This window comes from Schistocerca gregaria, chromosome 6 (genome assembly GCF_023897955.1).
Source record: "Schistocerca gregaria isolate iqSchGreg1 chromosome 6, iqSchGreg1.2, whole genome shotgun sequence".
Classification (NCBI taxonomy): Eukaryota; Metazoa; Arthropoda; class Insecta; order Orthoptera; family Acrididae; genus Schistocerca; species Schistocerca gregaria.
This window is the reverse complement of record NC_064925.1, coordinates 276,547,532-276,573,807: the sequence shown is the minus strand read 5'-3', so window position 1 is coordinate 276,573,807 and position 26,276 is coordinate 276,547,532. Positions and strand designations below refer to the sequence as shown.

General features: G+C 39.6%; 1 protein-coding gene across 1 annotated transcript in view; it reads left to right on the top strand.

Moving 5' to 3' along the window:
- Positions 1-26,276, top strand: part of LOC126278850 (uncharacterized) — a 445,668-nt gene that overhangs the window by 59,756 nt on the left and 359,636 nt on the right. Inside the window, exon 6 of the mRNA XM_049979125.1 lies at positions 15,151-15,296. Coding sequence (XP_049835082.1) covers positions 15,151-15,296 — 146 coding nt within the window. The remainder of the gene's footprint in view (positions 1-15,150; positions 15,297-26,276) is intronic.

Below are 26,276 nucleotides of genomic sequence, written 5' to 3'. Positions count from 1 at the left end.
AGACTCAAACTTGAAACCTTCGCTCAGTCAGTAGATCATTTGCCTTTGAAAGACAAAGGAGACTCAAACTCCCGAGTTTGAGTCTCAATCCAGCACACAGTTTTAACCTGCCAGGAATTTTCATATCAGCACACACTTCACTGCAGAGTGAAAATTTCAGCTATATGACAGTAACAAATAATTTGAAGCAAAAATGTTTAGTGAACATGGACTCCACCGTAAGAGGTAGGAGCACTTGTTCTCCCTCAATACTGTAGAAGAAATATCTTCTACTGCAAGCTGTTTGCTCCCCACATTTTGGGATGAGGTAGTAAGGACCAAAATAAGAAAAAATTGTCTAGTAACCATAGGCTCTGAAATGCATACCTTAAGGGCTCTGAACATTTGTTCAGTAGAAGAGAAGAGTTTAAGTGTAGGAAAGGTAACAAGTGGTCATAGTTGTTAAGCTGTACAGGAATGGTATGCAGTTTTAGAGCCCACATTTACTACATTTATTTGTTTTAAATGAATTTTCCTATCATATCCCTGAATACTGACCATTACTCCTGAGTCCCATGTATGAAAAGTTTAGGAGACAATCTGAGCAGCCCTCTTAGATTGTGTGCAGATGAAACCATCATTTAACATCTGGTAAAGTCATAAGAATATCAAAACCAATTGCAAAATTATTTACAAAGAAATTCACTATGGTGTGAAAAGTGGCAGTGACTCTAAATAATGAAAAATGTGGGGTCATTCACATGAGTCTAAAAGGAATCCATTAAATTTCAGTTGGATGATAAACCACACAAATCTAAAGGTTGCCAATTCAACTAAATACTTAGGGTTTACAATTATGAACAACTTAAAATGGAACAATTACATAGATAATGTTGTGGGAAAGGTGAACCAAAGATTTTTTTAATGATGACCCACATAGAAGACGCAGCTAATCTTCTAAAAACACTACCTACATTATGCTTATTCATTGTCATCTGAAGTATTGCTTGGATGTACATGACTCTTCACAGAATGTGAATTTGGAGGTTTGTTTACTCTGTTAAGTAGGAAAGACGTTGATCTGTGGCACCTCTGCCACAATGCCGCCACATGCACAAGTCTTTTGGAGCACACTTCATCGTACATTGCTGAGCATGGAGTCTGCAGTAGATCATTGCTACATGTTCGCTTATTGACCCAACAACATCACCAGTTATGATTGCAGTGAGCACAGGACCATTGGGATTTGACCGTTGATCAACTTTCCTGAATTGTACCCCTTTTCCCAGCCCTCTCCAGTCTTTTTCTTTCACCCCTCTTCTTTCCCCTTCAACTCTTCTGCCAGTAGAAGGAACCACTTGCTCCAAAAGCTTGTAAAATAAATTTTGTGGTGTGTTCCCCTCCCACCACTCAGTGAGTAGATTTTGTATGTATCCATTTACTTTATATTGTGAAGAATATAATAGGTTATTGAAATATGATAAGTCAGCGTAAGAGAGTTTGCATGCATTTATTTCTCTTCTTTTATGTCCACCCAGTCATTCACTCACAGGAATATTACATTCACCATCAACTTCCATATTAAGTCTTTAACACAAGTCTAGCCATATACACTTAAATTCCTTGCAATGGCTGTAACTAGCAACCAACTCATATAACAGCTGATGTCAATAAATGTAGCTTAATATTGCCCACACAAACTAATTAGACACCCAGCATGGTGGCTAATGGTAACTCCCATCAGCCACCAGACTGTTGACTTCTTTGGCATGAACAATGATATGCCTTTCTATCTATCACCAAGCAAACCAGTGATTTCAGGAGTGCCATAACACAATCAGAAAAGTATGTGTTCTGACATGATTATTTTCCAAAATATGCATAAAGCAAGCTTTGTGAAAATGGTCTGAATTATGTAACTGAGTTCATGGACATGTTTCCCTGCAGAAAATTTATCTTATTTGCAAACCTACTGATACCTTCCACATTATACTGAGTTGTAATGTATATGATCCACTAAATATGCAAAAAACTAAACTATACTATAGAAGCCATCATTGGAAGATCACCTCTCTTCTGGCCAATAAACAGATTTTTGATCAATGGACCAGTGTTTTACATCATGTCAGTCCTCATTATTCTTACAAGGACAAGTTCCCCAAATGCCGGTATTTATTGCGTTTTGTAATTTCTTTAATCAGTAGTCATTTCTTTATTCGTGTATAAAACACATTACATAGGGAATGTGAAACAATACTTCAATACTTCAATAAAGGTACCTATTTCATTAGATGATAATATTCATAACTGTTTTGAAAAACAACTTAATACAGGCACAGTTCTGGCAGTTTCTGGCGACTAGAGAAAGCAGTGTGGTGCTGGTGTGCCAGACTCACACCCCCACTTTATTGTTGAGCTTAAATGGAAATCTTCTTTTCAGGATAGCCGGCTGTGATTATCTGCCCAGCTTCTTCTCCAAAGATGAGATGCTGTTTTGGAGGAATTTTTTATATTCTTAAAATAACTCTGTACACTCAGGATACTTTTAAACCAATCTCACTATATTTTCACTTCCACAAACAAGACACGATATAAATGATTCATTTTTTGTAAGCCCAACAATTACTGGTCTGACAGATACTCTTACATACGTTATAACAAATACAATCTAGAAAGCTCTAGCAAGTCCACCATCCAGACCTCACGAAAGTAAGTGCATAAGTAAGTGTCTTTTCCTTTTTTTTTAACAACATTCAACTGTTCTCAGTAATGACTGATGTAGCAACATCACAGAGTACGTCATGTTAGCTCCTTGTGCTGGGACTGTAACTTCTGAGGCGAGCACTGCGACTACCTGCCCACGCCGTTCAACCGTCCGATACACGCCAGTCCTGCACACACATAATTGTCGCGCAGTAGACATAGTTCCACTTTCACACACTCATCTTTAAAATACCAACACAATATATTATACATGTTAGTTATGTACATCACTATTGTTTTCATATAACATTAATTTATAGTTTGATCAGTTTGCATGACATTCCTTTTAATAATCACATACTTAATCTATAGCTCTCCTTTTTTTTCATTTTACTACCATTATAAAACTAGAGCCTTTTTATCAATGTTGGAGTCAGTTCTTTCAAAATCTAAAATTCGTGAGGACAAGAATTTTTCTGTTTTCTGTTCCATTTTCCAATCATAAATTCCAAGTGTGCCTGACCCATGTGTATTCTGTTGTTTGCTCTTACTTTGCTTACTACTTTTTCTAAGTATGTATTTACTTCTTACTTATTACAATCTGGAGGAACTCTGGTTAAATAAAGGTGTTCTTTTCCACCCTTGACACTTCACACAACACATAACAATGCGAGTGGAAAAGAGAATTCAAACTTACCAGAATAATATCTACAAAATGTGTGACTTTCGTCATGATACTGCCCTTTTCCTTTTAGGCACAGTATCTATACCTTACATATGGGTTGATATTATGAATGCACTCCCTCCTTCCATTTTGGTAGGTACCCCCCTTTAAACAAATTCCTAATATACTATGGTACAGGTCAATCCCCTTCTTGGTGCCCCTGCCTGCACAGTATAGGTCAGCCCTTCTTGGGTCTTTCTACCTGCCGTGTTCCATCCAATCAATGCTGGGTGCGACCTCTTCTTCTTACTGAATAGGCTTCATAGTCCATTGAGCTAGTGTACATCTTTATGTAAACTATAATTCAAAACTATCTCCTAAAAAACTAAAGCTCTACTTTACCCCTCTCACTCTCCTCTCAATACTTCTTTCAACCCCTTAGAGTCCTCCCTTACTCTTCCAGTCCTAAGTTTTCAGTAGACACCACACAATTACTTACACTCTACTTGTCCCACTATCCTGTAATTTTGTCAGAATAGTTGTTAGACTGACATCAAATCTGTACACTTAGGTAAACAACGTAGCATAATGAACCACAATGTGTACCATCATAACAACCATGAATACTCTTAGTTCTTACATATATAAATATATCCCTGTACATACCTGTATATGATGTGGAACTGTCACCTCGCATAACCATGTGCGCATACCCATCATTATGTGCACAATTTTCCCCCTGCAACATATGACAATCCTCACATTGTCTTTTCTGTTTGTGTCTTTGTATGTATATGATGTGTAGCCTAATTCTTTGGCCTGCTTATGCAAAATAAGTTGAACGTTATAGAAAACTGCAGAAATTGAGAAGGACTTCATCACTAGAAGTGTATGCTTATGGAAACAGGAAAAGATAGACGGATACTCACATGAGACGAAAGACAGGAAAAGATAGCAATGGTTGCTAAGATCAAAGAAGTGAGAGAAGATAGCCCAAAAGACAGGAAACCCTTCCCACTCCCCTTTCCCAGGATCCCTACTTCTCCTGCCCTTGAGTGAGAATCTGGAGGAGGTATGATCTTAAAACATCTTCCGCAGAATTGACATTCTCACCTTCACCTTTGAAGTCCCCAAGGAAAGATCTTAGCAACTCCTATGGAATGGCAAATGGTGAAGAATCAGTCACACTTGTCTGTGAGTGTCGTCTGAAAGGAGGGGTGTGTGTATGTGTGTGTAGAGTTAGTCATGTTTGTGCCTAGACTACCCACCCTTTTCAAAATTTATGTAAACCTTCCCCATTCACATCACGTCTCACAAAAGGTATAAATATTCAGTAATAAGTAGAAAACTATCTATCATGTCATCACAAATATATAATTATTCATATTACATTGTATCGTATCATTCACATCATTTCTTACAAAGAGTATAAAATGTTAGGTAGTAAGTATCGTATTATCACAAATATATAAATATTCATATTACATTGTATCCTCCAATAGTATAGGCTCAAATCAAACCTAACTATACGTTGGTTGGCTTGGCAAAAATATGACCTAACTATATGCGGATGGCGGGAGAGACTGGCTGGTTAGGCAAAAATATGACCTAAACATCCCTGGGGACTGTGTCGGCTGCTGACACACATACAAATATTAAGCTTTCACAACCCAAGGTTGCTTCATCAGGAAAGAAGGAAGGAGAGGGAAAGACGAAAGGATGTGGGTTTTAAGGGAGAAGGTAAGGAGTGAATGCTCGCGCACACGTGCACATATCCATCTGCACATATGCGGACACAGGGAGACGTGTATAAATGCAAGGAGGTTGGGCAGAGATGTCTGCCTGTGTCTGTATATGTGTGGATGGATATGTGTGTGTGTGTGAGTGTATACCTGTCCTTTTTTCCCCCTAAGGTAAGTCTTTCCGCTCCCGGGATTGGAATGACTCCTTACCCTCCATTACACCCACAACCTGAAAACAGCTTTCGCATCCCACAACTACCCTCCCGGCCTGGTACAGAAGCAAATAAGCAGAGCCACTTCCTCGTCCCCTCATACCCAGAGCCTCCCACAGAAGAACCCCAAAAGTGCCCCACTTCTGACAGGATACTTTCCGGGACTGGATCAGACTCTGAATGTGGCTCTCCAGCAGGGATACGACTTCCTCAAATCCTGCCCTGAAATGAGATCCATCCTTCCTGAAATCCTCCCCACTCCACCAAGAGTGTCTTTCCGCTGTCCACCTAACCTTTGTAACATCTTGGTTCATCCCTATGAAATCCCCAAACGACCTTCCCTGCCCTCTGGTTTCTACCCTTGTAACCACTCCCGGTGTAAAACCTGTCCCATGCACCCTCCCACCACCACCAACTCCAGTCCTGTAATCAAAGGCAGAGCCACGTGTGAAAGCACCCAGGTGATTTACCAATTGACCTGCCTACACTGTGAAGCTTTCTATGTGGGAATGACCAGCAATAAACTGTCCATTCCCATGAACGGACACAGGCAGACAGTGTTTGTTGGTAATGAGGATCACCCTGTGGCTAAACATGCCTTGGTGCATGGTCAGCACATCTTGGCTCAGTGTTACACCGTCCGGGTTATCTGGATACTTCCCACTAACACCAACCTATCAGAACTCCGAAGATGGGAACTTGCCCTTCAATATATCCTCTCTCCCCATTACCCACCAGGACTCAACCTCCGCTAACTTCAAGTTGCTGCCGCTCATACCTCACCTGTCATTCAACAACATCTTTGCCTCTGTACTTTTGCCTCGACTGACATCTCTGCCCGAACTCTTTGCCTTTACATATGTCTGTTTGTGTCTGTATATGTGCGGATGGATATGTGTGTGTGTGTGTGTGTGTGTGTGTGTGTGTGTGTGTGTGTGTGTGTGTGTGTGTGTGTGTATACCTGTCCCTTTTTCCCCCCAAGGTAAGTCTTTCCACTTCCAGGATTGGAATGACTCCTTACCCTCTCCCTTAAAACCCACATCCTTTCTTCTTTCCCTCTCCTTCCCTCTTTCCCGATGAAGCAACCGTTGGCTGCGAAAGCTTGAATTTTGTGTGTGTGTTTGTGTGTCTATCGACATACCAATGCTTTCATTTGGTAAGTTACATCATCTTTGTTTTTAGATATATTTTTCCCACGTGGTATATTTTTCCCACGTGGAATGTTTCCCTCAGATTTGCTTCCTAGGCCATTCCTGAAACCTCGGGTTGAAGTCAACATATGATACTGATAATGAGAAGGATTTCAGTGATATAAACCTATGCATAAACCAGTTGGGTGATCATCACTTGGATGACTTAGTATGAAATATGGAAGAATACTTGTGGCATGTTGTGAAGGTAGAAAACAGATTCACCATATATTTCCCTGAATACCACCCCAACATCAGTGAAGGTGATACCTAGAAGTAGGTGTTGCTATACAGCAACAAACAATGGCTTAAAAAACAAACGAACATAGTAGGCTGTATAACATGAGATAGACATGGTAATACTACATGAAGTTTAAACAAACTAACGCTAACATACTACTGAAAATTGAAAGGAAACTTACATAGTCTGTGTTTACACAAGAAGAAAACCAAAATTATAGATATCAAAAAATGGTAATGTGGAACATCCAGTTCCAGACTACTATCACAATCGTAATACCTAGAATAAAATCCAAACATGAAAATCAAGATTACAAAACAAGATACCAGGAGTCAAGAAGGACAAAAGCATATACACAAGTGTACAGAACAATCAGCTCCAGATATCATAATCAATTCATTTGAAGAATGTCGAATCAAATATCAACTCAAAATCCCATCTCCCAAAATCATATTTCTGCTATAGAGAATAGGACTGGTGAACAAACACCCAAGTTTCATCAAACACACACAACGTATTTGAAATTTCAAAGGCTCCCTTCACCAAAGCTAAAAACAAGGAGCGATTCAAGTAAGAGAAGAATACCATCAAATACAAGAAAACATAGGTATATATAAGTGTCCAGTTCAGTAGAGTTAAATGTCATATATAACTGAGCAAGTTCAAAGAGTTATGGGTAAATATTAATAAAGAATGTCAGTAAAAAATGAAATATAATGCAATTAGGTAAATTATCTGTTGTCACACTAAGACAAAACAGAAATCGAGTAAGTAAATTATCTATTGTCACACAAGGACAAAACAGAAAGCTGCAAAGGAATAAACATCAAGTCAGAGAATAATTAGGTAAATTTTCTGTAGTCATGCTAGGACAATGCAGAAAGCAGTTAAATAAACTTTCCTTTTGTCACACTAGGACAATGCAGAAAGTTGCAAAGCATAAAGGCCAAATCGGGAAACACACTACCAAACACATTACGGAGTGATGGAGTCAACCATAGAAGCAAAACTGTTAATTTCATATCCTCATCATAAGACTTCAACATAACGATAGAATCTCATTAAATACTTCATAGAGTTAGACAACAAAGCACAACTGCACATCAAAATCTACAAAATAATAAATGTTGTGCATCATCTCCTTCTCAAGCCACAATCAAATAAGTGTAAAGTGTAAGAAATTCTGTATTAAAATGTATCAGGTGTGTATTGACTGTCAATATAATCATCATAATAGTCATTAAAGGCTTTGAATTCATATGTGTGAAAAGAATAGAGGCATATTAATGAAAAAGCATAATAAGCATGTGTCAATCATCAGCATCATCAAAGCATAAGTACCACAAGTATTTCTCAGGGGTACTATACTCATGTATATGGGTATACTCCCAACAATTAAGTTAAAAATATAAGGTAAACTTAATTATCAATTCTCCATAATTCTGCCGACAGTCCACAGTATCCAGCATCATAAGGAAAGATTTGTGTAATCTCGTGAAAAGGAATGTGGTACTGATGTGTAAAACTGAAGAAACAAATACCACACTAGCTAGGGACCTTGTGTCTGCCACATACTTGGTGCACAAAGAGTGTGCAAGTTAATAATGAAATCTCACAGTCACTGTATAACTAAATAAGCAATCAATTCAATTATCACTTCCCTGTTCTCCAATAAACAAATTTCAGTCTTTAAATGCAAGTATCACTCAGAAGAGTAAGGTGAATATGTAGATTTGTGTGAGAAGAACATGCTACTGAAGTGTAAAACTGTAGAAGCAAATACCACACTAGCTAGTGACTTTGTGTTTGCCATACACAAAGAGTGTATGTCCTCCTGAGGGTGCAAGTTATTTCATTACAACAACCAAAGGGTTGTTATGTTGGCTAGTACTCCTTTCAATAATCTCCACTTTTGCATCTTCTGCAACTCTCTTTGCACAATCTGTCTTTTACAAATAGGAACTGAATATGGTTTTATAAAGAAAGGCTGGTGTTCTTAAAGCCTTAACTCACATGCATATTCTTAGCTGTACCTGGTTTCTCACTAAATATATCTTTATAGGATCTCAACACTTCTTCCAGTTCTGGCTTCTCATCTCCAGTAAGGTTCTCTGCTTCTTTTACCTTGTCAGTAACAAGTTGATCAAAATCGCTACCATTACTTGACAAAACATCATCATCTATATGGACTCTTTCTACCTCAATGTCAAAATCATATATTTTATTAGCAGATGTGTAACCAGTTCTTAAGTGTAACCTAGTATAACCAGAAAAATGTGTATTGATGTTAGAAAAAATTACTCTGAACTTTATCCAGTCAAAGGTTACATTGTTTTTCAACATTCAGTTCTTCCCAGCAATATCTCCTCATTCAGACCACTGACCACTCAGCATCTATGCTCAAAAACTGCATTTTCAACATGAAATGTGATTAAAGCTTGCTTGTTTACAACTTTACTAAACTTACCTGTAGCACATTTAATCCTAATTCCTGTTATAGGAAATACAGTGTACTCAGAGCTCTGCTTAACTCTATCCCAGAACTTTTTTGGAAATGATAGAAATTGCACTACCTGTGTCAATCAAACAATTAATCATGCCAATCAGCAACTGTGATTTTGATCTGTGGACTACCATATAAATCGTGCTGTTTGTTAATATTAGTTTCTGGGCAAAGTGGTACCTGTGTTCTTGTGCCATGAATAACTTCTAAAGCTTGTTTGGACTTACAAATTGGACTTGAATAGGTGTACTCATTAGTGTTTGCAAGTAAAATTTGGCTGAGAATGATCAATAAACTGGCTTTCTGAACTGAAATCTGACTCATTCTAACCAATATCGCCAAAATATCCAATAATCCTCTTATTTATCTCACAATGCTATGTTCTAATGTCCTGGCATTCACACAAAATATCACTAACATCAACTGGAACAAGTTGAGTCTCCTGAGCTTCACCACTGGTCTGGTCATGATCAATTACTTCAAAACAAACCATACCATCTGGCTCTTATACGTTAAGTGTATCGACTTCAGCTTCAACCACAAAATCATTAGTGCTGACACCACTCACCTGGATGTCACAAATATCTACCACTGCTGACTCAGGATAAGCCTCCCCCTCCTCATCACAATTAGCCCAAAAGTTACCTGCTCAGGGCACATTAAAATATCAGTACCAAAGTATTCACTATCAACATCTATGTCTTCCACAGAACATTGAGAGTTAAACAATATTTCTAAAACACTTTCTTCAAGTACATAAAGAGCCACAGTACATTTTTTACCACTACACATCTGTTTGATTATAACTTGCCGACATTTACTTTCAAAATTAGTTGCTTTGACAGGATAGTCACATACTGTCATCATCACACTCCTCTTGATCTGAATTTTTTATTGCCTGGTCATACCTCCTCCACCTGACAGGCACCAAGTGAAGGTATTAAAAGCTATTCTGTTTCTACCTACTTCTGGGTATCACCCTCACCGATGTTTTCAGTGGTATTCAGGGAAATATATGGGTAATCTGTTTTCTATGTTTCACAACAAGCCACAAGTATTCTTCATATTCCTGTTCTGACTTTTACCATTATAATTCCTATTATTATTATTGCTATTATTATATGTATTATATTTCTTTCTGAGACCATTCTGTCTATTTTCTGGTTGTGTTGGCATAATTCCCCATTATAATTGTTGTTTCTGTTGTAATGTAAGTTATTAACCCTGTCCTTTTCCTCAAAAGCTTTGTCAGTTTTATCAACATGGTTTAAAAAATTCTGTAATGAATCATTGGGACCACAAACAAGGCTCTAATGAGATCTCATTGGTAGATGTCTTTTCAATTCATCAATAAGAATAAGATCATCAAAAGGTTTGTGCAGGTGAGCAAGCTTACATAACTGTTTCTCACAAAATTCTTGTATCAACCTGGTCTGTACCTACTACTGCTCAAAAATGCTGTTTTGATGCCTGTCTGTTTACTTTCAGACCAGAATTTATTCAAGAACATCTGTTTGAATTCATTAAATGTTATTTTTGGCGTTAATCAAACAATGGAAAATCCAGGATGGCATGTAAAAATACTATGAAAAGGAAAGTTGTTACTCACCATACAAAGGAGACCCTGGGTCGCAGATAGGCACAACAAAAGACTGTCACATATAAAGCTTTCCCCCATTAAAGTCTTCGTCAACAATAGGCAACAGACACACCCACACACTCTCACACAAATGCACCTGACACACACGACTGCAGTCTCAGGCAAACTACATTGCAAGCAGCAACACCAGTGCATGATAGGAGTTGCTACGGGGTAAGGAGAGGGTGATAGAGAGGGGGAAGGATAGTATGATGGGATTGGCAGACAGTGAAGCGCTGCAGGTTAAACGGAGGGCAGGAGAGAGATGGAATGGGGAGGGAGGGGGGGGGGGGAGTAGTGGAAGAGGAGAGAAGTAAAAAGACAGACGGTGTGATGATGTAATCATGGCTGTGTAGTGGTGGAATGGGATTGGGGAATGGTCTGGATGGGAGAGGATAGTGGCTAACAAAGGTTGAGGCCAGTAGGGTTATGGGAATGTAGGATGTATTGCAAGGAGTGTTCCCACCTGCACAATTCAGAAAAGCTGGTGTTGGTGTGAAGGATCCGTATGGCACAGGGTGTGAAGCAATCATTGAAATGAAGGATGTCATGTTTGGTAGCATGTTCAGCAACTTGTTTCTCTGCCACAGTTTGTCAGTGGCCATTCATGTAGACAAACAGCTTGTTGGTTGTCATGCCCACGTAGAATGCAGAACAGTGGTTGGAGCTCAGTTTTAGATTCCATGACTGGTCTCACAGTAGTCCTGCCTTTGATGGGATGGATGATGTTAGTGACCAGACAGAAGTAGGTAGTGGTGGAAGGATGTATGGGACAGGTCTTGTACCTAGGTCTATTACACAGGGATAAGCAATGAGCTAAGGGCTCGAGACCAGGGGTTGTCTAAGGATGGACGAGTATATTGTGTAGGTTCGGTGGACAGTGGAATTCCACTGTGGTAGGGGTGGGAAGGATAGTGGGCAGGACATTTCTCAATTCAGGGCACAATGAGAAGTAGGAGGAGGATGTAATTCAGTTGCTCCTCTGTGGATGGACAGTGGGACTTTGGGAGGTAGTGGAAGAATGGAAAGATATGGCTCGGAGGTTTTGTTTTTGTACAAGGTTGAGAGGATAATTATGGTCTGTGAAGGCTTTAGTGAGACCTTTGGTATATTTTGATAATCACCGCAGATGCAACAACCACCGGTGGCTAGGCTGTATGGAAGGGACTTCTTGGAATGGAACAGGTGGCAGCTGTCGAGGTATTGCTGGTGGTTAGTGGGTTCGATATGGATTGGGGTACCAAGGTAGTCACCTTTGATGTGAAGGTCAACATCTAGGAAGGTGGCTTGTTGGGATGAGTGGGACTAGGTGAAGCAAATGGGGTGACTGGAGGTATGTGGATACGGTGTCCTCACCCCCGATCCAGATAACAAAACATCATCAATGAATCTGAACCCAGTGAGGGATTTAGGATTCTGGGTTTTTAGGAAGGATTCCTCTAGATGGCCACTGAATAGGTTGGCATAGGATGGTGCCATGAGTGTGCCCATAGCCATACCCTGGATTTGTAAGTAATGCCTTCAAAGGAGAAGTAATTGTGGGTGAGAACATAGTTGGTCATGGTGACTAGGAAGGCGGTTGTTGGTTGTTGGTTGGGAAAGGTAGTGTTCAATAGTGGTAAGGCCATGTGCATTAATAATGTTAGTGTACAAGGACGTGGCATCAATACTGATCAGCAGGGCACCATGTGGTAAAGTGACAGGAACTGTGGAGAGTCGGTGGAGGAAATGGTTGGTATCTTTTATATAGGAGGGTAGGTTTCAGGTAATAGGTTGAAGGTATTGGTCTACAAGAGCAGAGATTCTCTCATTGGGGCACAGTAACTGGCCACAATTGGTCGTGGGTGGTTGGGTTTATGGACTTTAGGAAGCACATGACAGGTAGGAGTGAGGTCAGTGGTATGGGTGACTAGAGAGATGGACTCTGGAGAGAGGTTCTGGGATAGGCCTAAGGATTTGAATAGTGACTGGAGAATCTGCTGGCTATCTGGATGGGGTCACTATGGCAAGATTTGTAGGTGGGTGAATGTGACATGTCCAAAAGAACAGACACCACATGGTATCTGTAGCTGAGCAGGCTGTAGTGGGGCTGACTCATGTCATCAGCACTCAGGCAGGTGAAGAAGCACAGCATCAGAGCTCAGTTTGGGGAGGCAGGCAACTATGCCAACCTCTGCAGTAGTCGACCATGTTGTCTGGCACAGAAATGCTGCTCGATGCAGGAAACACACAAGCACACAGTGACAAACCAAGAACCCCAGCGTAGGCAGCAGCAACAGTGGCCTGCAGTGGTAAAATGTGCCTGCACAAGGCAAGCCAGCAGAAGCAAAGTGTGCCCACACAAGAGAAGTAGAGGCTTGGCAGCTAGTCAGGTCCAAGTAGGAACAGTGGTCCCCCAACAAGGCATATTACAGTCAAAAGAAGTCAGTTAGCATGTGACCACCAGGTGGAAGGTACTAGTTAAGCTTCTGGGGACATCTGGACTCATAGCTCTATATCTAGTGGCATCTGTTATAGCAGACTGGTGACCCACTCCAGGTTGATGGCTGGCATGGAATACCTCTTATAGCTGACTGCAGGCAGACAGGTACTGCATAACTGTAACACATGGTGATGACATCATTCTGCATCAAGTAGGCCTTAGTAGAACAGCAGTGCAAGGCTTGTCGTGTGGTCATCAGGTCATCACTATTCCAGTCTGGCTTCCATATTTTTGCTGTGTTGATGGTGTTGCAGCTATGGCTGCAATGTCAATGGTTGACTGTGTCATAACTTATGCTAATGTTTGACCCAGCAGTGATGCTTGCTGTGTCAGGACACCCTGAATTTAGTTTCATTTGAAAGAATACCATTCTGGCTCCTGTCTGACTCACTTCTCTAATGCTTCTTGTGTCACCATGGGTCTGCCACGGGTCTCAGACACCAAGAAAAGAGGCCTAGTCACGCAGTAGGTCACAGGCAACAATGACAAAATAGTGGTATCTTCTTGCTGGTGGTAGCTGCTGGTTAAATGTGGTGCCCTGACTGGTGTAATGATGATCCACTGCCAACAAATTCTATGAAGCCATCTTGCACCAGGAACTGCTCATTCAACATGAAACATAAAAACTAAACATTCTGTAATTATTTCTCAAATTTTAATGAGTAAAACTCATTTAGTATGTTATATAAAGAAATATTTACCTTCAGTTGCTCAGGAAGCAAAAACTCTGTCACACTAGAACATAATATATATTTTTCAATGAAATCACCATGGTAACTGCAACATTTGTGTTAAATGGTTTATCAGCATTCCTATCCCTCCTGAAAAATATTTTTGTTGCTCATCTATCAAGACATCGTGGTGTTGTGCTATATGCAAGGTCTTTGAGAAGGAATAGTAAATATTCTAGGCAGTTGTAGTATAGATTAATTCAAATAAAACATTCTATATAATGTATCCAGCTTTTGTTTGTTACAAAGATACAGTTGGTTACAGAGAAAAGTTTATATTTCTCTTTTTGGCACTCTAGTTGGTATGGGCATATTTATCAGTTGTTATTTTTGTTTTGAAGGTCAAGTTGTGAAGTTGTTTGAGTTTACATAACTGAGCACAACCTACCCAGCAACACCCTTAAAACTGTTCAGACTGCTTTTGACCACCTTGTGTATTATACTTTATCTTAACATTATCAGTCTGACAATCGGGGTTCAGTTTTGTTTATTGAAGATATGGTTAGGAGGCTTGAATAGAGTCCTCCATTATTGTTCTAAATGTTCTCCACTTAAACTCAGCTCTATTTTGTGGAATATTAAAGATGTTAAGAGTAAACCTTTGCTTATCATGATGTAATAGACATTTTCAATTGTTTCAGTAGTGATATGACATACATGCAAGGTTGTATGCCTAACTAAGTGTTGCAGCAGTTGTTAAACTTGTTACTTAATGCAGGTACTATTATAAAAATGTAGAAGTAATACTAGCCAGTAACAATTAAAAAAGCTAGTGACATGTGACTGAGAGCAAGTAATTTTTACAGCTTCTTCTTTCCTTACTTATTAACTAAAAGTAACAGTCTCAGCTGTGACCTACATACACAACATGGTTATCCTTGCAGTAAAATTGTATAGGAGATTTTTACTGATTGTTGATTAATCTAATGGTGAAACAACACTTTCACAACAGACCCATGGTGCAAGCTCAAGGTCTGTGTGTGTGTGTGTGTGTGTGTGTGTGTGTGTGTGTGTGTGTGTGTTTTCTACAGAAATTCATATACAATTTTTTTTCTGTTTTACAGATTGCACATATATCCTGTCTGTGTGGCCACCTGTTGTTGACCTACTTTTGGACAGGGATGTGAAATTGCAATTGATTGGTGCTGGACTATCACACTCAGTACTGCCAGATATTAGCTGCAGTGTTTCAAGCAATGTAAATGACCAGGTAATCTCATTGTTACAAGACCTTGACCCTTTTTGGGAAGTAGCGTCAAATGATATTTTGCTTTACACGTTTGATTATGTAATTTTTATGTATTGTGAGCTGAAAAACAGTGCACAAGCGAAATTGCTTTAGAACATGGAAATGAAGTTTCTTCCACCATTCTTACATAAAAAAAATTCTTGGTCTACTCACTGAAGCAGTTTTATTGGTAATGAGATGAAACATACTTGTGTACCATAGATGTTTGCAGAATTTGTCACCGAAGACTGTTGTACATCTATTTCAGTGCAAGTTTAGGTGATATTGATTGATTTTAAACAATTATAAAATAGACAAATTACATACATGTGTTTAATTCCATAGGATGTTCCATAGTTACCACTACACACTTATACAGATTGTAAAGGAGAATTAGAACATAAAGTGTTACACACCAGCTTAGTTTCAGAAATTGTCCCTTTCCACATTACAAGGAAAACTAAATCAACTCACATTTCTAACATTGCCACTAACACTGATGTTTCTTAGGGAATGGAATACAAAAAGTACTCAGTATAATGATCACTACCTATGCTCGAAAAATCATACTCTGCAGTATGTTCTGATCCACCCAACCAAAAATATCCAGTAGCAGTGAATCATTTTTGCTGCACTCATAATCTGTGTAGTTAGGTCTTCTTTTGACTGTATTGGGCTCTAGCAACCAAGACAATTCACTTATCTGCATAAGCCTGACAAAGCATACCCATGTACTTTGGGGGAAGATATTTACATGTCAGTCCATGTTGCTGCTCCTGTTTGAGAGCATATGGCTGCATTGTTGGAAAGTCAGGAGGGGAGATTTGAAGTTTGAGGTGCACCATGGGCTCGGCCACAGAGATTGACATATTTCATTTCTTTATACTTCTACTTATGGGGATACAGAAGAAGTGTAGTTTATGAGTCCCCCTTACAGACAGAGGGTCCACATTCATCAGTGAGACACCAGTGTGGCTGACTCCCATGCGTGAGACCTGTGTTTGATTCCTAGTACTGTCATCAAACTGGAACGTGGTTCACCAGCCTCATGATGCCAACTAAGGAGCTACTTGGCAGAGTGATCACACCACCAGGTTTCCTAAACAGATATCAGCCAGGCGTGTGGTGTAGTGATACCCACACCTACCCTACTGCATCCAAAGGATGTCATTGGCAGAGGATGATGTGGCAGTCAGTAGGTCCAAATTGGCCTATCTGTGACCGGAACACCAACTGGCACATCTGTGAGCATAGCTGTTGAGCTTATCGTTATGGATATGCTTATACAGTCAGAGCAAGATATCGTTGCAGGAGTTATGGATGTGGGAACAATTTGAATGTAAAATTAACGTCAAGTAGCATATATATTTATTTGCACAGAACATACACTGATTAGTCAGAATATTATGACCATTGTCCTACTGTTGATATAAACACATCTGGATGATAGCAATGGTTCAGATGGCTCTGAGCACTATGGGACTTGACATCTGAGGTCATCAGTCCCCTAGAACTTAGAACTAATTAAACCTAACTAACCTAAGAACATCACACACATCCATGCCTGATGCAGGATTCGAACCTGCAACCGTAACGGTCACACGGTTCCAGACTGTAGCGCCTAGAACCGCAAGGCCACTGTGGCCGGCGGATGATAGAAGTGTCACCATCTGAGGAATTACTGCTAGCCATACATAAGCAAGGTGCATTAGTATCAGTGAGCATGCTCTTCATGTGTAGAATGGGGAAGACATGCAATGTATCTGAGTTTGACCGAGGGCAGATTGTAATGGCCCAGAGGCTTGGTATGAGCATTTTGAAAACTGTACGACTTGTTGGGTGTTCAAGGAGTGCTTTGATAAGTGTCTTCAACACACAGTGAAACCAAGGTGAAACTACATCCAGACATCATGGGATTGTGTGGCCACCCCTCATTACAGACGTCAGACATCGTAGGCTCAGCAGAGTGGTAAAACAGGACAGGTGACGAGCTGTGGCAGAACTAAATCAGACTCTAATGCTGGCCAGCATACAAGTGTGCTCCAAACAGACCTAACAATGGGCCTCCGCACCCAACAACCCATTCATATTCCAGTGTCTACATCACAACATTGGCAACTACAACTGAAGTGGGCACATGACCTTTGGCAGTGGGTATTGATGCAGTGGCATATTGTTGCATGGTTGGCTGAATCCCAATACCTTCTACATAATGTCGATTGGAGGCCACAAATACATTGTTTTCCAGGGGAACAGCTCCATGACACCTGTACTGCGGGATGGAGACAAGTTGGCAGCAGCTCCATTATGCTATAGGAAACATTCATGTGGGCATCCATGGGTCTACTGGAGCTTGTACAAGACACCATGACAGCCAAGGAATGTCATACACTGGTCGCAGGCCACATACACCCCTTTATGACGAACATGTTTCATGACAGCATTGGCATTTTTCTCCAAGATAATGTTCAATGTCATAAGGCCAGGATTGTGATGGAGTGGTTTGATGAACACAGTGACTAGTTACAATTGATATTCTGGTTCCGCAACTTGCCATATCTGAACCCAAGTGGACACATCTGGGATGTGATTGAAAGTGGCATTAGAACTCATCACCCCTTCCCTTTAATTTATGGGAATTAGGTGACATGTGTGCAGATGTGGTGCCTACTCCCTTCAGTGACATAGCAAGGTGTCATTATTTCTGTGCCATGATGGGTCGCTGCTGTTTCCTGCGTCAAAGGTGTATGTACTGGCTGTTAGGCAGGTGATCATAATGTTCTGGCTGATCAGATTATATATAGCATGGAAATTACATAACAACTTTAATTACAAATCAGAGATACAAAACAACTCTGAGACATCATTAAGGGATTACTCAGACCCTCCTCACCCTGCCCACATACAGTCCAGCTGGACTGGCTTGTTCAGGTATCCTCCTTTGGCAATTACAAGGCTGGCTGTGTATGGGACTCCATCGCTACCTTCTTTCATCTCCTGCACTCTTGCTTTCTTCCACATGTAGCATGGGAGAACTTCATTTTGCAAAAGGATGATGTCACTGACTCAGAGCCTCCTCCATTTAGGCATATGACTAGCAAGTGCATGAGATTCTCCTTCCTCCACCTCTTTCAGAAATCCTCTGGTTTTTTTTCTGACAGAGTTTTAACTCTGTTATAATCAATGACTCACCTACTGTTGGCAGTGTTGTAAGTACCCTCCTGAGGAAATGTGCTGGAGTGTGCATTTCATCTTTAATTTGAGAGATTGGCCCAAGTTCAAGGTGCCTTCAGTATCTGTAGTCCTTGATTGTCCATACTGGATCATCCAAGTACTTTTGGAAACATCTTTCATTTGAGCTGACCATTGTCTTCCAGAAATCTCCACACCAAGCCACACCTGGAGCTATAAACTTCCAAGTCATACCTTTTTGAGTGAGGTATTGGTGGGTCTTACCAGCAGAGATAGTTGTTCAAAGTTCTCAAAGTTCCCTTTGTTGGCTGCATGGAATATTAGAGCACTGTCACTGTAGATGGTGTGTGGAATGTTATGCCTGCTTTGTAGTGTCAACAAGAATTGATACATCATGGTCCAGATGTAGTTGAATGGCTCTAGTCACAGAACAGATAAACAGTACAATATAGCATTTAATTGTGGTATTTCCTTTTCTTGCTTACAAATGCTCTGTAAAATTAAAGTCAGTGACTTGGAAGGGTCTCTGCCGTTTTACCCAGTTGGGTGGTAGTGGAGCTTCTATTTCTTGACCAGTGGCACTGCTCTCTATTTTATATGGAAAACAGTGATGAATAACCTTCTTTATGGCATGATAGACGTGTTGTGTGCCATGCATGCAACTTTTCTGGCAAGACACCAGTGATCGTTTGATCAAGTGCTGTTTTCTGATTTTGACCTGTGGATTTGCCATGATTGATATAGAAGCTTGCACAGTGTGAGCAGGGTCAAGTTGTGTTTACACTTGGAAACAGTGCAGAGGGCCATTGTAGTGTGTTGGGCAGGGTGCAGCTCTGCTGATATTGGCTGAGCAAAGTTGTAAGGAGGTGCAGATACTGGAATAGTTGGTTCTCATGTTGTGACAATTTGAAATTGCTCAGACTGTGGCTGAACATTAATTTGCCAAACATGTTACAGACTGGACACTATGGAAAGCATCCCAGCACAAGGTCATTAATCAGGTTTTGGGATCTCTGTCACCGAGGCACTTGCGTTGTGTTGTGTTGTGTTGGTTTGGCTTTGAGTGAGACTGAGTGCATTTAGACCATTAGCCATACCAGTTAAATTACCATAAGCCTACTGAACTTTATAAAATACAGTCCAAATTAATGTTTTGGCAGGTCACATGAGTTGTAATCCTATCCAATGAGCATTCAGATTTGTATTTTGTAATCATTATGATACATAAATTTCCTGTCAACTGGAGAGAGTAGTTAACACTTCAAATTGTCTTCTGGTGATGTTATTTCAAAACCATGTGGGTTGAGTTCTGTCAGTGGCAGTTCATACATAATTCTAAAATCATTGGGGGAAGTGGTAACTAAATGATTATTCAAGTTAGTTATTAGAGTCTCTGAGACTGGAGACAAATCACTGTATTTTTGGAAGAATATCATCTATACAATTTCAAAGATAGCAAAGATAGTTTAACACAAGAACTGTCACACACTCAGCGTAATGGATCATACATCCTAGTATCTGACAGGAACAATATACAAAAGAGTGGAAAAGATAATTTAGGACCTCTGGTTTAAGCTGCTGGTAGTAGTGGTCATGTCTGCATCAGGTGTTCTTGCTTGTGTGAAAGTGTGTGTTTCCTTTGCTGAAAGGGTTTGGCTGAAAGCTATAATGTGTTGCAGTCTTTTCAATGTGCCTATCTTCAACTCAGTGGATCATCTTCACAGTGAGTAGCAAACTATCCTTTTCCCAATATTGTTGACATTGAGAACCTATTACATAATGATTAGTTTGACTTTAAAAAATGTAAAGTGACCACAAATAAAGAGCCACAGAGAGACAATGACAATGAGTTGGGCCTAATGAGTGAGTGAGAATGGGCTGTTGGAAGTGGATCAGCATGAGAGACTTACAACATGTGAGTGAGTTACAGTTAGGGCAGCTTGTGGGAGTGAGAGGTGAGTTGCATATTAAAAAGAGCACAAATATGTTTGCATCCCAATATTTTCAGAGGTGTTGCAGAATGTAGAATGAGGCAGCTGGAACCCCACTTTTCAGTCAGAGTCTTTTAATAAAGAAAAGCATATTAATTTATTTTTTCCTGCATGTAATGTATGGGTCTTCATCCATTTTGCCCTCCCTCAAATGAGACAATGCAACATCTGTCTGCACAAAAATTCTTTGATGTTGGTTTTAAGGTTAACTGAAATAATAATATGTAGTCTCTCATTGTAATGCTTTTTACTATTGTAGGTTATTTTCTAGGTGCATAGCAGTTATCATTTTATTTTTATATTATGTGCATGCAATTCACCTGTGAAATAGTGGTCCAAGTCATTTTCGGAAGTGAGCTCCTCTCTTGTCTTTTTGCGTTTGGTAGCTTCACTGTATGTAGTAACATAGTTATAGTAGTTATTGTAATAACCCACTGGTTACTACACCTATCACTCACACTGTTAGTTAATTTGGCCCACTAAGGCAATTGTAGTGTGCACTGACATTCGCATGAGACACCAGCAACTACTATTGTTGTTGATGTCACTCAGTGACCCAGTAAGCTGTATCTCTTTTACGAATTTTTGTGTGTTTTGGATTCTGTGGTTTTTCTGCCATTCTTCTCTTGCACTGTGGTGTACTCCAGTCACCTCTGCAACTGCAGCAGGTGCATATCACCATGCTGGAATGGTCAGTGGCCATGCTGACCCTGGCTTGGCCACCAGCTGTTTATGGCCAACACAGTTTACAAATCAGTTGTCCATTCTGATACATACTTAGTGTTTAGGTGGATTTGCTATTTATGGTTTTTCTGTTACATCTGGTGCCAAACTCAGTGCCTTACAACAAATTGGATTCCTTTTGTTCTGAGTTTTAGCATCTGTTTGTCTCAGGGTTAGGTTGCGCAAACAACTTCATGGAACACATCACCTTCAAGCCCTGTGCCTGCCATCACTTTTTATGGATGTGGCCAATGCCAATAGCTTTATGTGACCAAGTTAAGACAGAGATGGTTCATGTAACCTCACTAAGAGTAATTAGACCAATTTCCTCAAGCAAATGGGCTACACCCTTAGTGAGTGTAAAGAAGCCTTTTGATCAGCTTTGGCTTTCTGGTGATTTTGAGGTCACAATTAATACTCAACGGTCATAGACTCTTACTCCCTGCCTTGCCTGGAGGAATTACTCACAAAATCAGCTGGGGTCAATTCTTTTTGCCAAAGCATACCTTCAGATTTCATTGGACGAGGCATCAAAACAATTATATGTGCATGAGCTATTTATATAATTTTTAATGAGTGTGAGGCATATTGATATTATTATAATCATGGGATACCACATTCTTTCTTTTGTAAAGCACAAAATTTTACATTTCTGAACATTTAGAGCAAGTTACAAATCTCTCCTCCACATTAAAACCTTATCAAAATCTGAATGAAAACTTATGTAGGTTCTTTCAGATAGTACTTCATTACAATATAATTAAAATTACTAACATACAAAGTGTTAAAACGTTTTTAATTTCTTTCCTAATGTTAGAAATATTTAGAAAATATCTATAAATATTGAAAAGTAAGCAATAAATATATTATGAAAACTATATTACTGCTTACCATAAATCTGACATGTTGAGTTGCAGACAGACACAATGAAAAGATTGTTATGCATTTAGCTCTTGGCTGAAGCCTTCTTCAGGAAAGAAAACACACATACTTTCACACAAGGAAGCACACTTCATGCACACATGAGACCTACCTTCAGGCAGAGCAGCTGGAGATAGCAGTCATGTGTGCATGAGCTGTGCTTGTTCGTATGAATGTATGTGTGTGAAGACTTTGGCTGAAAGCTAACTGTGTAATAGTCTTTTTGTTGGGCCTGATTGCAACTAAACATGTCATCTTTAAAGTGATTAGCAATTTATTTTTTTCATAGTGTTGTTGATGTATCTACCTGGACACTCCAGTTTTTGAAAAATAACTAATGAAATATGTAAATGTTTGTCAGTTGCAAAATAATTTCTTGTATTTTATAATTGTACTTGCAAGCTCATTCAAAAATTAGTAATAATATTTTAAGGTATTACATGCTCATATTTCTGTGTGTATTGTTGTTCAGTTTATTTATTTATTGTTCTTAAAAGTTTGATCCAAAGCTTATGAAACAATGTGTATATTTTATTTACAGGCAACTATTGTCTACATCTACATCTATACTTTGTGAACCAACATGATGTGCATGGCAGAGAGTATATTCCATTGTACACATTATTAGGGTTTCTTCATGTTCTGTTCATGTACAGAATGCAGGAAGAATGATTCTTTGAGTATTATTCTAATCTTATCGTAATGATCCCCATGTGACTGATACCTAGGGGGTAGTGGTATATTCCTTAAGTAATCATTTAAGGCCATTCCTTGAAACTTTGTTAATAGACTTTCTCAGGCTAGTTTATGCCTATCTTCAAGAGTCTTCCAGTTCCTTCAGTATCTCTGTGACACTCTCCCATGGATTAATGAAACCTGTGACCATTCATGCTGCCCTTCTCTGTATATCCTCCCTATCCTGTCTGGTACATGTCCCACACACTTGAGCACTATTCTCGAATTGGTCACATGAGTGATTTGCAAACAATCTCCTTTTTAGATTGATTGCACTTGCCCATAATTCTACTAATAAACCAAAGTCTACCCCCTCCTTTACCCACGACTGAACCTATATGATCATTCTGTTTCATATCCCTACGAAATGTTACACCCAGGTGTTACTCATTGATATTATTATAATCATAGGATATCACATTCTTTATTTTGTGAAGTGCAAAATTTTACATTTCTGAACATTTAGAGCAAGTTAAAAATCTCTCCTCCATGTTGAAATCTTATCAAAATCTGAATGAAAACTTATGTAGGCTCTTTTAGATAGAACTTCATTATAGGTAAGTGCATCATCTTTGAAAATGCTGATTTTACTATTAATATTGTCTGCAATGTCATTAATATACAACATACACAACAAGGATCCCAACAGACTTCCCTGGGGCACACCCGAAGTTATTTCTACATCTGACAATGACTCTCCATCCAAGATACCATGTTGTGTCCTCTTTACCAAAAAGTCCTTAGGCAAATCACAAGTTTCACTTGATACCACATATGATGGTATTTTTGACAATAAGCATAGGTGTGGTACTGATTCAAATGCTTTTCAGAAATCAAGAAATACTGGATCTACCTGTTTGCCTTGATCCAAAGCTTTGCACATGTCATGTGAGGAAAGTGTTAGTTGGGTTTCACATGATTGAGGTTTCCTAAATCCTTGGTGGTTGGCATTGAGGAGCTCATTCTGTTCAAAGTACCTGATTATGTTTGACCTCAGAATATGTTCTAAGATTCTAAACAAGTTGATGTCAAGGATATTGGACAGAACTTTTGTGGATCACTTCTACTGTAGACAGGTATGGCCTATGCCTTTTTCCAAGAACTGGGAGTGGTTATCTGTTCGAAGGATCTGTGATAGATTGTAGTTAGTAGAGGAGCTAACCCAGCTACAAATTCAGTATAGAATCTGATGGGTATTCCATGAGGGCCTGGATCTTTGTTCAATTTTAAGGATTTCAGCTGATTCTCAACACCACTGACACTAATACATATTTTATTCTGGGGTAACTGACCTGGGTTTTCCTTTGTAAAGGATCATTTGAAAACAGAGTAAAAATTTCAGCTTTTACTCCACTACCCTCAATTTCAGTTCCTATCTCGTTCCCTCTGTCTCATTCACTAGGGAATGGACACTAATTTTAGTGCCACTAACAGCCTTTACATAGGACCAGAATTTGTTTGGGTTCTGTGAAAGTTCACATGACAACACTCCGATGCAGTAGACACTAAATGCATCACATATTGCTCTCTTGACTTTCAAATGCATTTCATTCAACATCCCACTATCTGTAGCCCAATGCTTTGTTTTACACCTAAGGTGGAGTAATTTCTGTTTCTTTAGAAATTTCTTTACAGTGACTGTATACCATGGAGGTTTGCTCCTATTATGAACTGTACTACTAGGTACATATCTATGCAGTACATGGTTAACTATTCTTTTAAGCTTGACCCATAGTTCCTCTACGTGATTCTACCCTTTTATGACAGTTTCAAGTTCCTCATTGTTGATATGATGAGACTGATTTTTATCTAATTTACTAAACAAAAAATATATACAGTATGTGATCAAAAGTATCCAGACACCCCCCAAAACATACGTTTTTCATATTAGGTGCATTGTGCTGCCACCTACTGACAGGTACTCCATATCAGTGACCTCAGTAGTCATTAGACATAGTGAGAGAGCAGCATGGGACACACTGCAGAACTCACAGACTTAGAAATGTGGTCAGGTGATTGGGTGTCACTTGTGTCATACATATGTATGCAAGATTTTCACACTTCTAAACATCACTAAGTCCACTGTTTCCATTGTGATAGTGAAGTGGAAATGTGAAGGGACACATACAGCAAAAAAAGAGTACTGGCTGACCTCATCTACTGACTAACAGAGACTGCCACCAGACCATCACACAGGAATTCCAAACTGCATCAAGGTGCACTCCAAGGACTATGACAGTTGGGGAGGAGGTGAGAAAATTTGGATTTTATGGTCGAGCGGCTGTTCACAAGTCGCACATCAAACAATGTCTTGTTGGTGTAAGGAGTGCAAACATTGGATGATTGAACAGTGAAAAAAATGTTGTGTGTAGTGACAAATCATGGTGCACAATGTCGCAATCCGATGGTAAGGTGTGGGTATGACGAATGCCCAGTGAACATCATCTGCCGGCATGTGTAGTGTAAACAGTAAAATTCGGAGGTGATCGTGTTATGGCGTGGTCATGTTTTTCATGGAGGGGGCTTGCATCCCTTGTTGTTTTGCATGACACTATCACAACACAGGTCTACATTGATTTTTAAGCACCTTCTTTCTTGCCACTGTTGAAGAGCAATTTGGGGATGGCAATTGCATCTTTCAACACGATCGAGCACCTATTCATAAACTGCAGTGTGTGACAGAGTGGTTACATGATAATAATATCCCTGTAATGGACTGGCCATCAGAAAGATCTGGCCTGAATTCTGTAGAACACTTTTGCGATGTTTTGGAATGCCGTCTTTCTGCCAGGCCGTCCACTGTGGCCGAGCAGTTCTTGGCACTTCAGTCTGGAACCATGCTGGTGCTATGGTCACAGGTTTGAATCCTGCCTTATACATGGATGTGTGTGATGTCCTTAGGTTAGTTAGATTTAAGTAATTCTAAGTCTAGGGGACTGATACCCTCAAATGTTAAGTCCCATAGTGCTTAAAGCCATTTGAACCTTGTGCCAGGCCTGACCAACTAACATCGATACCTCTCCTCAGTCAGCACTCCATGAATAATGGGCTTCCATTCTCCAAGAAACTTTCCATTACCTGATTGCAAGAGTGGAAGAATATATATATTTCAGAGAAGGCATTTATTTAAGTTGCCCAGGATGTCTTTATCAGGCCCACCAATAACAAAAGTTTAATTTTATTAGTGTGATGTAAAATGTTATAAAAACAGATATTGGCTTAAAACATGTACAAAATATACAGATAACAACACTTCATTGTAGCTGAGGATGGTGAAATGAAACATGTTTTGTTAATAATTTAATGTCAATATGAAAAAATACTCTCGGTATCATGTTATTTAACTAATCTGGGATCATGTTCTCCAACATTACGTAACTTTAGAGCTGTTATATGTTTA